This window comes from Eumetopias jubatus, unplaced genomic scaffold (genome assembly GCF_037043125.1).
Source record: "Eumetopias jubatus isolate StellerSeaLion01/CBP00866 unplaced genomic scaffold, mEumJub1_p1.0 scaffold_13, whole genome shotgun sequence".
Taxonomy (NCBI): Eukaryota; Metazoa; Chordata; class Mammalia; order Carnivora; family Otariidae; genus Eumetopias; species Eumetopias jubatus.
This window is the reverse complement of record NW_028274819.1, coordinates 69,753,694-69,770,203: the sequence shown is the minus strand read 5'-3', so window position 1 is coordinate 69,770,203 and position 16,510 is coordinate 69,753,694. Positions and strand designations below refer to the sequence as shown.

The 16,510-nt window shown below is 42.1% G+C and overlaps 1 protein-coding gene and 1 non-coding gene across 2 annotated transcripts in view; one reads left to right on the top strand and one right to left on the bottom strand.

Moving 5' to 3' along the window:
* RAB38 (RAB38, member RAS oncogene family) overlaps positions 1-10,957 on the top strand; it is a 78,894-nt gene extending 67,937 nt beyond the window's left edge. Inside the window, exon 3 of the mRNA XM_028091713.2 lies at positions 10,120-10,957. Coding sequence (XP_027947514.1) covers positions 10,120-10,272 — 153 coding nt within the window. The 3' untranslated portion in view covers positions 10,273-10,957. The remainder of the gene's footprint in view (positions 1-10,119) is intronic.
* A 4,503-nt stretch (positions 10,958-15,460) lies between these two features.
* On the bottom strand, positions 15,461-15,564 carry LOC114199723 (U6 spliceosomal RNA). The gene has a single exon (XR_003607343.1). It is a non-coding gene; the product is annotated as a U6 spliceosomal RNA (small nuclear RNA).
* Positions 15,565-16,510: the final 946 nt, after the last annotated feature.

The following is a 16,510-nucleotide window of genomic DNA, read 5'->3' as shown; positions in this document are numbered from 1 at the left end:
CTGCAAGCTTTCTGTACAGCTCTGGAGGATGAGAGTTAAAATGCCAGCCTCCCAATCTCCAGCCCGGAGGAGGCGAGAACTCGGGGCCCTGCTCCTCAGTGTGCCCCCAGAGAAAAGCAGTCAGTCACCTCCCGTCTCCCCGGTCTCCGACTGCTCTCCGTGCTCACCCGGCCTGTGACCGAGCCTTTCTGTCTCTGTCACAGGCCCCCGTGTGGTGTCTCCAAACCTAGCAGATCCCTGCGGTGCACTCCCACGCCGCTCCTCCCAGGGGAGGAATGGGAGTCTCCCCGGATCTGCCGTTGTTGGGTCCCAGCTGGAGGAGCAGTGGCCTGACTGTGTCGTGGATCATGGTCTATGGCAACCCCGAGCTCAGACCCTGCTCCTCGGCTCCGTCTCTGCAGCCAGCTTCCCTGCTCTGATACCTGGGAGCTCGCCGCACTCAGGCACCCCCAGTCTTTCTGTGACCCCGAGGGTCCTGAGACCACACTGTCCCAGCGAGGGTTCCACCTCCCGCTTAACCACTGGAGCAATGTCCCTCAGCGGAGCAGACTTCTAAAAGTTCCGATTTTGTGCTCCACTGCTCTATTACTTGACAGTCATGCTGACGGAGGCCCCCTCCCCCGCTGTCTATCCTCCCGAATATCACCTAGGATTCACTTCTCCGCACGTCCTACCTAACAGAAAGTGGTCGCTTTTCTGTTCAGAGAGTTGCTGCTATTGTCTTCTTTGATCTCCTGTTGAGTTCGTAGGTGTTCAGAATGGTTTGATCCCTATCTAGCTGAATTCCTGGGACCAGACGAAATTTAGGTCTCCTACTCCTCCACCATCTTGCTCCTCCCTGCATCACTAGTTTTTGATGTAGTGTTCCATGATTCATTGTTTGCGTATAATACCCGGTGCTCCATTCAGTACGTGCCCTCTTTAATACCCATCCCTGGGCTAACCCATCCCCCCACCCCCTACCCCCTAAAACCCTGTTTGTTTTTCAGAGTCCATAGTCTCTCATGGTTCGTCTCCCCCTCTGATATCAAAGCTTTCTTTTTCCATTATATCCTGCTGGTTTCTGGGACAACAATGTTCTAGTCTCAAGCCTCAGACTTGGTACCTGGAGGTGCCAGAATGAAAGCATTTAGTTATGCCAAAAATGAATTATTAAATAGATAATTTCTGCTCATAGCACTCGATAAATGTGACTTTAACTTGACTTGAATAAGTCCAGCAAATCCTTTGGATACACAGCTTATCTGCTATGTGTCCCAGTCTTCTAATCTGTAAAATAGATTAATAATATATCCACCTCCCAGCATGTACTCAGGGTGAAATGAGGTTATTCATGAAGCATACATAGCATAGTACCTGAGTAAGTGTTCAATAGTAAATGTTCTATATGTGTTAGCAAGTATTACTCTTAATATTTTGTATCTGATGGGCCATTTTTCTTCTCAAACTGATGTATGAGAAAGATTGCAACTGAAGCCTGCTATGTCTTCATTAATGGGGTTTATAAAATCTGGCGAAATGATAGTTTTTATGCTTATGTGTATTTTCTTTTCAAGACTGATTATTGGTACTCTATCACTGTTTCAGTATAGAATTCACAGTGAAGGAAATTAAAAAAAAAACAACACTATATTAAAGCCAAACGTTAATAGAGGCAAAATCTAGGAATGCTCCGATTCTTTATAGCCATTAGTGGTAAGTCATACCTTACATATTGAATTTGACAATGTAACGCAAGAATGGTAAACTCTAAGAAAAATCTTGGGAACTGTGCCTGGCTGGTACTAGTGTTGTCAGTCTGGTGTGGGAGAAGAGATAGGGATGGTGAACTCACATTCCTCCAGGAGCCAGGAAGTTAAGGAGATGAGTAAGGTAGGTGGCAAACTGGAGAGTGTGCATATGTGTCATTGAAAGACATTTACAGTTAAAAATAAATACCCGTGGGTCAAACATACCACATTGCAACTGCTCGTTCATAATTTTTGAAATTTAGAAAGAAAGCACTGGCTATGTAGCGAGGAGACTTGCGTCTTCATTCTTTCCGCAGACATTTATAGAGAGGAGTGTGGTGCAGCGGGTTATGAGCAAAGGCTCTGGGGCTCCAGTCAGGCTTTGTGGTTTAATAGCGTTGACTTTTCAGGGGTCAGAGACTGAGTATGGGCTGTGGAACCAGGTGCTGAAAGTTTGACTTGCTGGCTGTGTGACCCTGGGAAAAATTTTAAACTCTCCATCCCTCGGTTTCCTCACCCGAGTTTTTGTGAGGATTAGCTTAGTTCATTAAGGTAAAGTACATAATGGTCACTAAGTTTCCATAGGTGTCAGCTAACTTTGGTAATCTTGTTTAGAGACTTCTTATGCACCAAACACTGTTCTGGGAGCCAGGAACACAAACATAATAAGATAAAATCCATTTTTAAGGACACAGACGAGAGGCACTGGTAAGTGCCAGGTAGGTAGAAAGTGCCAAGGAGGCATGATGATACATTTCATAGTGCTGAGAGAAGGCTCCCGAGAAGAGATAATGTTTCTAGAAACAAGGAAGTATGCAAACAGCAAGAGGTAGTCTGTGTGATGCCAGGCAAGTCACTTTCCTTCTCTGTTGCCTTGATTTCTGGATGTGTCAAAGAGAGCAGGTTGAACTAGTAATATCTGAATTCCCTGGGAAGTGGCAAGCTTGGGGATATTTCATGGCTGAGGTGGGATTCCCAAGGCTGCTAGAGGGATGACAGATCAGGAAAGAGAGCTGTAAGGTATGAGGCCCCGGGGCTACAGAGGAGAGGGGAGAAACGGGGTAGGAAATGAACTTGGACATCTAGTGTCTGGAGGACAGGGGCTGAGGCAGGGCTATGGTGGGGCAGGGGGAGCTTATCAGAGGGATACAGTCTTTGGAACTGCTTTTACCTGTGAACTTTACTCTTCTTCACCAGTATCTATATGCTAACATTGTGACTCTGTCCTGTTGTTGAAGTGAGTGTCATTATAGCTCCATCTGTCCTTCCCAGTGTGTTAGGTGGACTAAAAGTAACTTTTAGACAATAGGACATCACGAGGACCTGGTTTATCTGAAGCACATACTCCAGTATAAAGCCATGGGGTTTGGATTCAGGCAGACCTTTGCTTGGGCACTAACCAACTGTTGGTCATAGCCTCTAAGAAGTCAGCAGGAAGAAGGAAAAGAAAATACAGAAGCTCTAAGGATTGGAGCTGGAAACCAGGTTCTGCCCCTTCCTGTCCTGGACACCTTGTGTGTGTCATTTAGCCTCTGTGCACCTCACTTACCTCATCCATAAGAGGAGGGCAATGCCTCACACCTCAGCCTTATTGTGAAAATGAAATGAAATGCCAACCTGAGGACAACGTCTGGGATAGAGGGCTCAGTTTAGAGGAGCCCCAGTAGAAGCTCATGATTGGGAGGAAGCAGTTACCAAAAGGATGGGGGGGAGCGATATTAGGGGTGAGGGAGGAGAGAAGTACAGAGCAGAGAAAGATACAGGTATCTGCTCTGCCTGCCCCATGTTAGATATGAACTAAAGCAAATGAAAGCAGGCAAACTGTTTAGCACTTATGTGCTCAATAAACAAGTACTGAATCTTAGAGAAAGGATTTGAAAACCCCTGTTCTGCGTGAGACTTCTTCCAGTGGTGGTGTTATCCTGGGGGCCATCTGCTCTAATTAAAATTTCACAGGGCTGAGGAATTTAGTGCCCTAACCTCAGAGCCCCTGGTATACTTGGTGTTTTGTTTGAGGTTGATGCATTTGGAAAGATTAGAGGAGGATGAATTCTTTGCCAGTTTCTAACTAGGCAGATGTGAAGGGTTTCTGCTAGAATATTTTTGCTTTATGGCACTGGGGGTCAGAGATTAAATAATTTGCCACCAGACAGATGTTCTGAAGAGCTAATTAAAAAAACTGACAAGTACCCAAGACCTCAGATAGATTTCTGTGCCATCCTTTACAGGACAATTACAGCTTAAAATCTCTGTATTAAATGATATTTCCAGAAAGTTCACTACTGAAATAAAAAGAAATGCCACTAAAGACATTTTTAATTATACAAGTGTGTCTCAAATCTGGATGCACATTATAAAGAAATGGAGAATCTTTTTAAAAATATCCATGCTGGGCCCCATCCCAGACTCTCAATGTCCGGGAAGAGGGCCCCAGCAATAGATTTTCTTTTTAATGCTTCAAATGATTTGAATATGCAGCCAGGATTGAGAACTACTGATTTAGAAATAGAACTACTTTAATATCTGTCTTAATCCTGGGAGACACTGCAATGTAATGTATGGGAACAGGATAGGAAATGGAATTTGGCCAATCTTAGCAGGATAGACAGATTGACTGAGATTACATACTGCTCTGGGCAAGTTACCTAACTTTGTTAAAGGTTAAAATTTCTTTACTTTTAAAATATAGCTATTAGCTTTTTAATAGATTTTTATGAGGATTTGATGTGAGCATTATTTCATAACTAAAGCACCTACCATATGCTCAGCATGGAGTAGACACTCAATAACAATAGTAGTTACTACCATTTGTTTTTACTAAAATGCTTTGTTAGGAATTTTAAGCCTTTTTCTCAGGCATGCTTACTGATATGAATGAAGAGGTTCTGAACAGAGGCACAAAGATGAGCACACATAAACCTAACACAGTCTGCACAATAGACAATCTTGTCACATGCAATTTATAAATAAATCAGCCAGATTCAGTCTAAGTGTACATATCTTCAGAGTCATGGAATATATAAATTTCTTCCTGGAGGATGTTACTACTCTGTAGAATAAATGCAATAAAAACCCCCAGGTCATATTTTGCAATTAAGCCAGCAGCTATGTGTCTTCACGACACCTAGAAAATGTGGACTTGGCTGTGTCTGCTTGGATGCCAAGTAGCTCAGTTAATTATATTGCAATATAATTGCCCAAAGGGTCTGATCTTGTTGTTCTACCAGGCAGGCTTTGATTATCCATGCTAGCCATGGACAGAAGGAGAGAGGAAGTGTGCTCTGTCTTACCATTCCTTCTCCAAGTTTAGGCCCTTGGCTATGACCTCAATGGTGTATAGAAAGACAGTAGGACCAGCAATACAAATCAGTTTTGCTGGAGGTCCTGACTGAATGCTCTTACTTTTTTTATACTGGAAACATGTGCTCTGAACATACTGTTCCTTATTTATTTGGGGAACTATTTTGGAGGAGCTGAGATGAGGGTCTGGCTCCAAGCGTGTGCTCTCAACATTTTTACCTTGCTTTTTGTAAGCATATGGTAAATATTGTGGTAGCTATTCCTGTTGACTCTTCTCCTTGGACTCACCCCTGGCCCCACAACTAACTAGTGTGTGTCTTGAGGTCCCCCAATTACCCTGTCTCCTCAGGTGCAAAATGAAGAAATAGAAAACACACATTCTTGTGTTCTACTGATGATTAAATGAGAACATTGTGATAACATTTATTGAATGTGTATGCTATGCCCTTGTCTGAGTATTTGTCTAAGTGGTTCATGTGTTCTAAATATGAATATGTATTAACTTACAATCACCTGTAAAGTAGATCTCTTAATTCCCTGTTGACAGATGAGGACGCTGAGACATGTAGAATGGTTAAAGTAATTCTTTCAATGTCAAGTTTGGCTTCATGCCTGTGCTCAAAACACTACATATCAGGCCATTTTGTTGAATGCATGTGGTAAATAATAGTGTTTGCTCCTCTTCCAAGCTTCCTCTTTCAATTTCTAACCTGAACTAGGTATGCCATGGCAACAGCACCTGATAGGTGTTTAGTAAATACTCACTGTTAGATTAATTGATCAAACGGAGTGCTAAGGGTCTGTACAGTTCTGTGTAGTCATGGATGTGTATCATATTGTGTCTATTGACACTTCACCTGCAGAAAACCCTCAGTGACTCTACCTGGCTCCCTTAGCATTCAAGGCTCTACAGTGATCTAACGCCGGATCCCCTTTTCCAAACTCATTGTATACCTCTGCTGTTTACACAAAGCTTGCTAGTGTTTAAGCTCAATTAAGGATGGGACTTATTTTATCATTTTTCTTTGTATGTCTACTACTTAGTGGGAATCTGAATAATATCATTTGAATGGGCAAATGAATGTCACTCAGCCATCATGAGCTGCCACGTTGTTCATATTGTTCATATATACACCACCTGAAAGCAGGCACTAACACTCCATGGCTCTGATGGTTTCCTTTGTTGACAGCCCCATCGCCCATGGTCCCATGTCCTAGTCCTGACACCAATTAGCCTCTACTAGGTGTGTTAAACTTCACAGACAACTTCAGCAGCATCATCTTATCTTTTACTAAAATGATCCTGCTAGGCTGCCATGAATTGGGCTTCGGTTTCTGTTGTCTTTCTTATAATGCTAATGAATAGTCATAGATTTGTCCACACTCGCATTTCACTCACCTCATTAGATTTTGCTAATTTGCGCTTTAATGAAAAAAAAAAAACCCTACTTAAATGGCATGTTAATATATGAATGGAGGTTTAAAGAATACTACTGACTAGTTTAACTTAACATTGTATGTGAAGGGGGCCCATTTTAATGCTTAAAATGTGTTTTTCCTACCATATACACGTTTTTCTTCCAATGTATGAAAGAGAAAGGAACTAAGTTTTATTTAGCACCTACTGGGCCTAGCACTGTGGTAAGAACTTTTATTTGTTATTGCACTTGATCTTCCAAACAATCTTGGAAAGAAATATAGCATGGTAAGAGCCATGCTTTGATGTTAGAAAGACGTAGGTGTGAGTTCTGGCCCCAACCCACCCACTGCATGATCTTGGGGAAGTTTCTTAATGATGCTGGCAGGCCAGCTCCAGGGACCCAGAGAGGGTCCTTCAGGACCAGCCCAGAGGGTCTTTGGCTGTGCATAGGATGGAAATCAAATGTGAGCCAGCAGAAGGTGAGAGCAGTGTTTATTGAAGATATAGAGCAAACAGATATAGACGGAGTGTCCAGGAGACTTGGAAAGAAAAGGAACATGAGTTTCGTCTTTGTTCAGGGTCTTGGGGTTTTTATTGAGGTCAGTGGTCTGGTGTACATGCCCTCTCAGGCATCCAGGAACCGGTTAAAACAAAAATGAGAGCCCAGGTGTCATTCCTTGGAGCCAGGGGTCCTTGGTGTCAAGATGTCTGGAATACGCATGTGATAGCTTCGACTGGTCATCCTCACCTGGTCATTCCTTAGGTGTGATCTATTCTAGAGAAATTTAACTCCTGGTCCCTTACAAGGAGGACATACGCTGTATACATCCTGAGGCATGTGTAAAGTGGGGTGGGGTGCAGGTCTTATCAAGAATAGAAGCAGGAGGGGCGCCTGGGTGGCTCAGTCGTTAAGTGTCTGCCTTCGGCTCAGGTCATGATCCCAGGGTCCTCAGATCAAGCCCTGCATCAGGCTCCCTGCTCTGGGGGAAGCCTGCTTTTCCCTCTCCCACTCCCCCTGCTTGTGTTCCGTCTCTCACTGCATCTCTCTCTGTCAAATAAATAAATAAAATCTTAAAAAAAAAAAAGAATAGAAGCAGGAAAAGGAGCACAAAGCAGATTTCTATGGAATCCTTTAGTTTCCCTGTCTCATTAATCTACCTAAACTTAAGTTTTCTTATCTGTAAACAGATATAATGACATCCTATGTTTGGTATTTGAGGTAAGATTTTGTTGTCTCCTTCCCTATACACAAGCAGTAGCCAAATGGGAACCCAAGTGTTGGTTTATTAATGGCTGGGCAAGCACCTTAAAACCACTCAAATGTAGGGCTTCTTCAGTGAGATGTGTTCACCCATGAGGCCAAGGCCTGGAAGGCTGAGTGAGGCTACCCATTCGCACTTTCCTAAAATTGGAGACAGTAGAGGACCTGGACCAGGCTTCTAATTGGTCACATAAACAAGTGACTGGGCTCAAGAGCAGACATTGAGCTGGGTCTCTCCCAAGAGCCAGGCCCTGTCTAGGTCAGATTACTGCCTGAGAGCAGATAGTTCAAGTGTGACCCCTGGGCATGACACCAGGCAGAGGAAGAGTGGCAGAAGGCATGCCAAGCGTGGACAATGACTTGAAGGCACAGTGACCCACCCAGTAGGAAACAGAGCAGAAGGAAGCTGATCTCTGTGGACTGGCTTCCATGGAAGGTAGCAAGGCCATCCCTAGGCCCAGCCTAACAATAACAATAAGATCAGTAAGAAAAAACAGACACTTACCTTATAGGGCTTTAAATGGGATTAAGTAAAATTATGTGTATAAAGTACCCAGCATGTACACATTGTGCAAGCACCAATGACCACTATCCCCTGTAAGGAGAAGCAATTTTTTATTAAGTAAGTATTGTCATCAAGACCATTGCATAGATGAGGAATGGAATGCTCAGAGACATGAATTCTGGTCTGGTATTAAAACCACCACCAACAAGGACATGACAAACAACTAGAATTTTACCTTGCTTTAGATTTAGAAAAAGCATTTTCTGTAATGCTCTGTAAATGAGAGAAAATAATCAGTCTATTTCCTGGAACTCCAAAAATTACCTTAAGCTTTTGTAGCAGGTGAACTCAGGACTGGACTTGAAGGATGAGGAACATGCTAATGAATATTTACATCTAATGCCATTAGCCATAGATACCATTTGGAGACCATCACTACTTCTTACATTTCCCGTGTAGTATGACTTCATGCAGTGACCTCAAAATATATCAACAACTCTGACATGCATACAAAATTCAGAGATAGGTAGTTATACTTCAGATTGGACAAGGTCTTGTAGAAAAACAATTTGATAAAGTCCTTATCTCTTTACATTGACTATGAGGAAACACTCAGAGAAGTTCTACAAATTTGACTTTACTGGAGATCAAGGTTTTTTGTTTAGTATGCCAGTAGTAAATATTCTGTATTTCTCAGTTTTCTGATTAGCAGAAGGAAAAAAAGCAATTTAATCTAGGGTAACTGAATAAACAGTGTATTTTATTTTTTTTTTTAAAGATTATTTATTTATTTATTTATGTGTGTGTGTGTGTGAGAGAGAGAGCACAAGCAGGAGGGGCAGAGGGAGAGAGAATCTCAAGCAGATTCCTTGTTGAGCACAGAGCCTGATGTGGGGCTTGATCTCACCATCCTGAGATCATGACCTGAGCCGAAACCAAGAGTTGGATGCTTAACTGACTATGCCATCCAGGTGCCTCAATAAACAATGTATTTTAGATTTAAGTGTTTGCTCCATGTTTTCCCCAAATTGAAGCTTATTTTATTCTTGAAAACATATTCAAATTTTTGATTTCATATTTTCCTTTGAAGAGTTATATCCATCTGGATTGTCTAGGGAATATCACAGTGATGACCCTAAATCTCAGTGGCTTGAAACAACAAGGTCATAATTTTCACTCAGCTACATACATCATCATGGGATACTTGGCTTCTCTTGATCCTCATTCATAGACCCAGGGCAAGAGAATTTCCATCTCTGTACTTCTATGATTGCAGAAGCAGGGAGAAAAGAATTGCCTTTTATTACTTCTATAGGAAAGTGAGACATGCCATTTTTTCTCACATTTCATTGTCCAATGAAAGTCACATGTCCATGACTGACTCCAGAGAGCTCAGAGCAGTGCACTCCTACCATTTGATCAAAAAGCAGCCAGCCAGAAAATACTTGTGAAATTACTGCTGACCACTAGAAGAGGTGTCTTATTATTCCTATTTCCTATCAAGGTCACAAAAGTAGTATGTGGCAGAGGGCAATTATGAACCTAAGTCAGCCCAAAGACTTATGTGTCTTACATAATATTATGCTATACTGTAAGAGTGTGTAAAAATAAGAAAACTGCCCTCTAACTTAAATTCAGCCTACTAAAAGTAAGTGAGCCCACCAAACACTATTTGTCCTAAGGGACAAAACAAGTATGTTAGCTTTTGTGAAGGACTAAAAAGTAAGGTCTTGGAAGGAATGAGAGTGAGGGGGATAGAAAGAGGATACATGGATAGGGTATAGAAGAGGTATTTAAATGAGTTGCCAAAAAAATATTGCCCTTTGTCACATATAGGTCCCTGCTCCAGCATTATTTTAGAATATTGGTAAGAAAGGCTGTTTTTTTTTTTTCCCCTCTGTAGGAGAATATCAACATTGATGAAGCCTCCAGATGCCTGGTGAAACATATACTTGCAAACGAGTGTGACCTAATGGAGTCCATTGAGCCGGACATCGTGAAGCCCCATCTCACGTCGCCCAAGATTGTCAGCTGCTCCAGCTGTGCCAAATCCTAGTAGGCTTCTTTGCTGGCATCTGACGGAAATAATCCCATTATCTCATGTCTCAATTCTTAGCAGTTTGAGTAAATGTCAGGATAGGGATACACATGCGGCAAGCCAAAGATCTATGCTGGTACCTTTCCTATAAGAGAGAAAAGTAGCAAATGTTCTTTTTTATGTTTTTCCCAGCATCAGCACAGTGTTTACAGGCTTGTTAAATATTTAGTCTGTTACAAAATTCTGTCTTGTAGCCAACCACAGTTCTGCAGGGCCCACATTGGCCCTGTTACTTGCTTCTTGAAATCAGCCAAGGCCTCAGGTCTTAAAGAGAAAGGGGAGAGGAACAGACTAGCTGTCAAGTTAAGCCCTGGCTTTCACTTTGCTCCCTGGTGCCTTTGTCCAGATTTCAATACATTCTCTGCTGGGCTGACAGGCCTATTAAGTAGAAACAGTTTTTTTCTCCAGAGATGACCTCCGTTTTCAACAGACCGAAGAGTTGTCTCCTGATTTAGCTGTTCAGAGTCATGTACACAGGTTTCCTGTGTTTTTGTAGCCTTTATTGTCACTCCCCATGCCTTAAATGTTGGCTTAACTGAAAACTGTATGAAAAGACCTGCCTCCCTATGTGCCTTTCTGTTAGCTTTCTCTCACTCAAGGTGTGGGACTCTTCTGTTCATGTAATATATATTATATATATTTCCACGAGTGGAAAATAAAACATTAAAAGATGTTGTTTCCCTATTTCTGAAAAGGCTGTAAGTGTCTTAGTATTAATGATTTTTTCTTTGACCGTGTATCCATGGTTCTCAAGACCCATTTCTAAAATTTTGTTTCAGAAAGGGGATGAGAAACATACACTTAAAGGAACTTCTGGGCACTATTATACTGAGATGAGTCTGTCTACTGTTCATATCAGCATTTAGGCCAAGCAGTGTATCTATATTTTCTTGGTTAAACAGAGGAATATATTCTCATATCTTCTGGTCAAGAAAGTACCACACCCATTGACATGCAAAGAAATGACTGAAATATGCATGGTAATATTTTGGTTTACACAATGGTTATGGTGCTGATATGCTGTGGGTAGCTACTACTTTTTAATGGCATTGAATGGCAGCATTGAGGGGTGCCTGGGTGGCTCAGTGGGATTAGTACCCGACTCTTGATTTCAGCTCAGGTCATGATCTCAGGGTCATGAGATAAAGCCCCGCATTGGGCTCCATGCTGAGCATAGAGTCTGCTTGGGATTCTCTTTTTCCCTCTGCCCCTCCTCACTCATGCTCTCTCTCTCTCTTTCTCCAAAAAAAAAAAAAAAAAAGAATGGCAGCACTGATATTTATAATATACCCACAGGAGCTTTATCTTTTTTAACAGATGATTTTGAGTATGCTGTCCAGATATTATCTTGTCATTCACTCTTTCTATAAGCACCAAACCACTTATTATTATTAAAAGTGTTTGTGACCCATTTGCTGAGGGCATTCTGTGGTTTCTGGAGCACTTGACACATGAGGCAGGCAGGTGAGAAATTCCAGGAGTTAATATCTCGAGGAGCAGCTCTCAACCAATGATAGCAGGAATTGGGGGATGAGTACCCTAGGTGCCTTGTCCCTTGGGAACATTTTGAGACATGCTTTATGAAGTCTCACAGAAGTTCCCGGTGAGGGGGCGCCTGGGTGGCTCAGTTGTTAAACGCTTGCCTTTGGCTCGGGTCGTGATCCCAGGGTCCTGGGATCGAGCCCCACATCGGGCTCCCTGCTCTGTGGAAAGCCTGCTTCTCCCTCTCCCTCTGTTGCTCCCCCTGCTTGTGTTCCCCCTCTCGCTGTCTCTCTCACTGTCAAATAAATAAAAAGATAAAAAATATTTAAAAAGAAAAAAAAAAGTCCCCAGTGGGAATAAGCCCCTGGTTCTCACAGGGGAAACCTTCCATCTGACTTATCCTGTACGGGCTTCCTTTTCTTTTTTCCTCACTTCTTCTACTGGTCCTTCCTGGGTTCACATCCCAAATAAACTACTTTCATTCAAATCCTTGTTTCAGGGTCTTATGGGGGAGCCCAAATCCAGCCTAAGTTAGCTGGGACAAAGATGACCTAAGAAGCAGATTCTCAACACCAGCATCTTGAACTGAATCATTCAACACCCAAGTGGTAGCAAGGACCCCCTTGCTGGTAAACAATGAAGTGGAACTAATCCCTAGCAAACTGTAGCACCATAATTACTAAGACTGTCATCAGGTGGATTGGGATAGAATATAGATGGAAAGAAAGTCTATTGCTCTTGTGTTCGAAAGACATGAGATTGTAGAGTCAGTTAACTTCCAGAAACTGTAGGAGGAAACCTTATAGTCTTGAGTCAGCCAACACTCATCTCAGGATAAGTGTTGTGTAAAAGCTTGAAGACCTCCACACAACAATCAAAATGATCTTCATTTCCTTCAGCTATAGGATAGAGGGGATGGCTGCTGAAAATCAGGCCTAAGATTTGATTTTAGGAGAAACAGACTTTTAAAGGAGACTGATTTCATGGAGCTAGCAAGTCTCCTCCACTAAAATCAGAATTCTTGCAGGAAAGGAGTCAGACACTGCAATATAGAAGGAGATATTTGGATAGATGCTCTTAGGAATCTTGACCCCAAAGATTCTTCTGAAACTGTGGTCCAGAAAAACAGGCCCTTACCCTTTCCTAGGGGAGAACAGCTACTTGCCACATCAGTGCTCCACCTGAGTAGGTTGTTTTATAAGGTGATGCTTTTCCTTCTCAAGTTCTGCCCTCATTGCTTCTAGACAAATAACTCAGATCAAGTCTCAGTATGAACTGAGTAGAAAAATATCAAAGTTCTGTGTTGTAGGATGAAATGGATTATTAATCAAATGAACTACAGAGCCTGGCTAATAAGTACTGGTAGGAATCTGGAGAATGTTCCTGATTTGGTCTTGAGATGCAATCAGGGAGGACAGAATGTAGCACCAGATGATAGATAATCTATTTCTATGAGAGCACTCTTTAATGAGTTAATTTTTAACATTCTGGCAAGTGAACTTGGAGCTGATCCCAGTGTGCTACTAGAATAGCTCTTTGAAGCTTGGAAACAATGTTGGCCTAGAATAAATGATGTGGAGATGCCAGAACTACCTTGGCAAAGTATTAAAGGAGAGTTCCAAGGTCTCAGAGAGGTGGGCATATTATAATGTATTTATTTTGTAATGTCAGAGAAACTACCAGCTGATTATGTTCCTCAGGAAAGCCCAAAGACACTCCCTTCATGAATACAATAAGAAGTGTCCCCACAAGAGGGATACCAGCATCAATGAGAAGCTCCGTGGTGGCTCTTCTCTGTACCAGATTTGAGATTGTAAGTATGTTGCTGTGTTTCACTGGGAATTACACCAAAATGGTTAAGATTCACTATGTGGTATTCCTTTAACATGACGTTAGTAGGTTTAGTGCTGGGTCCTGGAGAGCTAGCATCAAAGGTGGAAGTGGGAGTGAAGCCTCGTACTCTCACCTTAAATAACCAAGGTAAGAAAGCAAGCTTTCCCTCATTACAACTCCAGGTTCTGCAGTGTCAGAGGTCTTGATAATTCTACCAGGGGACACTGTAAAGGTTCGGCTAAATCTATAACTTCAGCTGCTGCCTGATTATTTTTGGCTCCTCATGCCTACAGGCCTGTTGTTGGAGAAAGTGTTATAAGGTGTCGTTGGAGAAGGTGTAACACCTTCTCCCCCATAAGACCCTGAAACAACAATCAAGGCTAATTCATCCTGATTACCAAGAGGATAGGGTTGCTGCTAAATAATGAATGGGGAGGGATGAGTCTGGAAATCATGGGACTCATTGGGGTGCTTCTTGATGCTTCCATGCCTAGTGAGAACTGACAGAGCAATTGCTTTGATAACATCTTGATGAGGACATGTAACCAGGGATTCATACTCTTAGGAATAAAACTCTGAGTTATTGCCCCACACAGGACCCTAGCCTAGGAGCCTAGGTCCAGTTGGTCAGGGGAATGGAAGTGGTAAAGGAGGGAAATGCTGAATATCAATTATCATCTCAGGAATCCTAACTACAGCAGGGGAGATTGTAGCTTGTCCTACCAAGCCTTTGTTATAAGTTCTCTATTTCTCTCTCTCTCGGAATTATGACCAAACTTCCCTAAAAAATCAGTGAAAGGACGGACTGAACTTAACATGCAGCATAAATGAATCTGAGAAGCAAGGCGTGGACTTGGTGGACAATAGCGAGGAAATGCCCATGTCCCCTCAGCACGTGGCTTCCAATTGTCATCCCCTGCAACTCTACCAGAGAGCATTCTCCGGACGCATGGGGTGTATTTGTCTTTAATGCTGGACAGACCAGAGTGCCACAGAGATAGCACCTCCAGGAGCAGTCTCATCTGAGGCTGAAAAACAGAGAGGTAAGTCCTTAAGAGTCCTCCCCTCCTCAGGTGAGATAAATCTGAGGCTTACTCTATGAGCTCTCAGAGGTCCGCACTGGACTGAGGTAAAGTTTCATACAGTGGTGACTTGCTCGTTATCACAACCTTTTTGTTTCCTTTCCTGACCTACTTCTCTACTCCTCCGCCAGTACTTCCAAGGATCATCTCCCAATTAAGAGATTCTCATTTTTAAAAACATTTTATTTATTTATTTATTTGAGAGAGAGAGAGAGAGAGAGAGAGAGAGAGGAGTGCAAGCAGAGGGAGGGAGAGGGACAAGCAGACTCCACACTGACCACAGAGCCCAACACGGGGCTGGATCTCACCTCCCTGAGATCATGACCTGAGCCGAAATCAAGTGTCGGTTGCTTAACTGACTGAGCCACCCAGATGCCCCAAGGGATTTTCATTTTTGATTGAGTTTCAACTGCTAATAGTTCTTAAAACATCAGATCATCCAGGCAGATATCTTCATTACCATGGAATCTCTCACTGTTTTTCTTTCTAAACATCCACTGAAATGTGGTGTCTAGAATATGCATGGTAAGATCAGAACTGCCTTCTAACCCTAATCCACCACAGAATATTGTTATTTACAGTCTTTGAAATGAGAATACATTGATTTGATTCCCTTATTCCCTCAACAAATATTTACTGAACAATGACTATATTCCCAGCACTCGGTTAGGCACTTCTCTGGAGATATAAATGACTAAGTCATGATCTCAGATCTTTTATTTTTTTCTGCAAGAGGATCCTATAATATTTAAAATATCTAATGCTTCACAGTTTTGCGTGTCATTCCTGCACAGACACTGTGCTAATCTCTGTATTATTCCAATTTTAGTATATGTGCTGCTGAGGTGAGCACCATGTTCTCAGATCTTAAGGTAGGAACTCAAATACGTAAACAATTTACCACGTATCAAGACAGAAGTCAAATGTCCAAACCCAGATATTTCTTCCAAAAACATAAGTTGTTTTTAAATGCAGGGACTGCAGCTCCAATTGTGTTTAAGGAAATAGAATATATGTGTCTACCATTCTCTTCCAAAACACCAGATCTAGCCGTACTAGACTATTTTATTCAGCTAGCATTTCCTGCTGTTTACAATATTCTTTGCCTTTTTTTGGCCTGGAAATCCTACCCATTCTTCAAGGATTGACATAATGGCACAGACTTGTAGCCTTGTAGGTCTCTATAAGTAATTCCAATCTCTTTCCACACTTGCTTAGCTCTTGACTATCATCACTCACATGCTGCATTATAGTGATATATATACTGTTATTTATAGAATACATACTATGGGACGGACACTGATACGTAAGCTTTTCTTTATTATGTCATTTAATCCCCAAGACATGGAATTACTCATCTCCTCATTTTATATATGTAGAAATTGAAGGACAGAGATACTGAGCCACTTGCCAAAACTCACACAGCTATAGACTGAAAAGGCAAGGATTCCAACCCCGGGAGCCTAATCACAATGTCCCTGCTCTTAACTGTGATGCTAAACTGTCTCCTCTTAGATTTCTGGAGGGGGCAATGCTCTGAATACAGAGCACAATAGCCAGCCCATTGGAAATGCCAATAGAGCTTACCATATGCCAGACACTACTAAGCACCTCTCTTACCTACTGGGAGAGGTGATGTCCTCTTGTGATAATACATGAAAAACACTTAGCATAGCGCCTAAATAATTGATACATGTGGTTATTATGATACTATTCTGTCTGCTTAGTTATTTATTAAATCCAAGTAGTGGGAATAAAGCTGTCATATAAAAATGGCAGATATTTTTGGAAGTATCAAA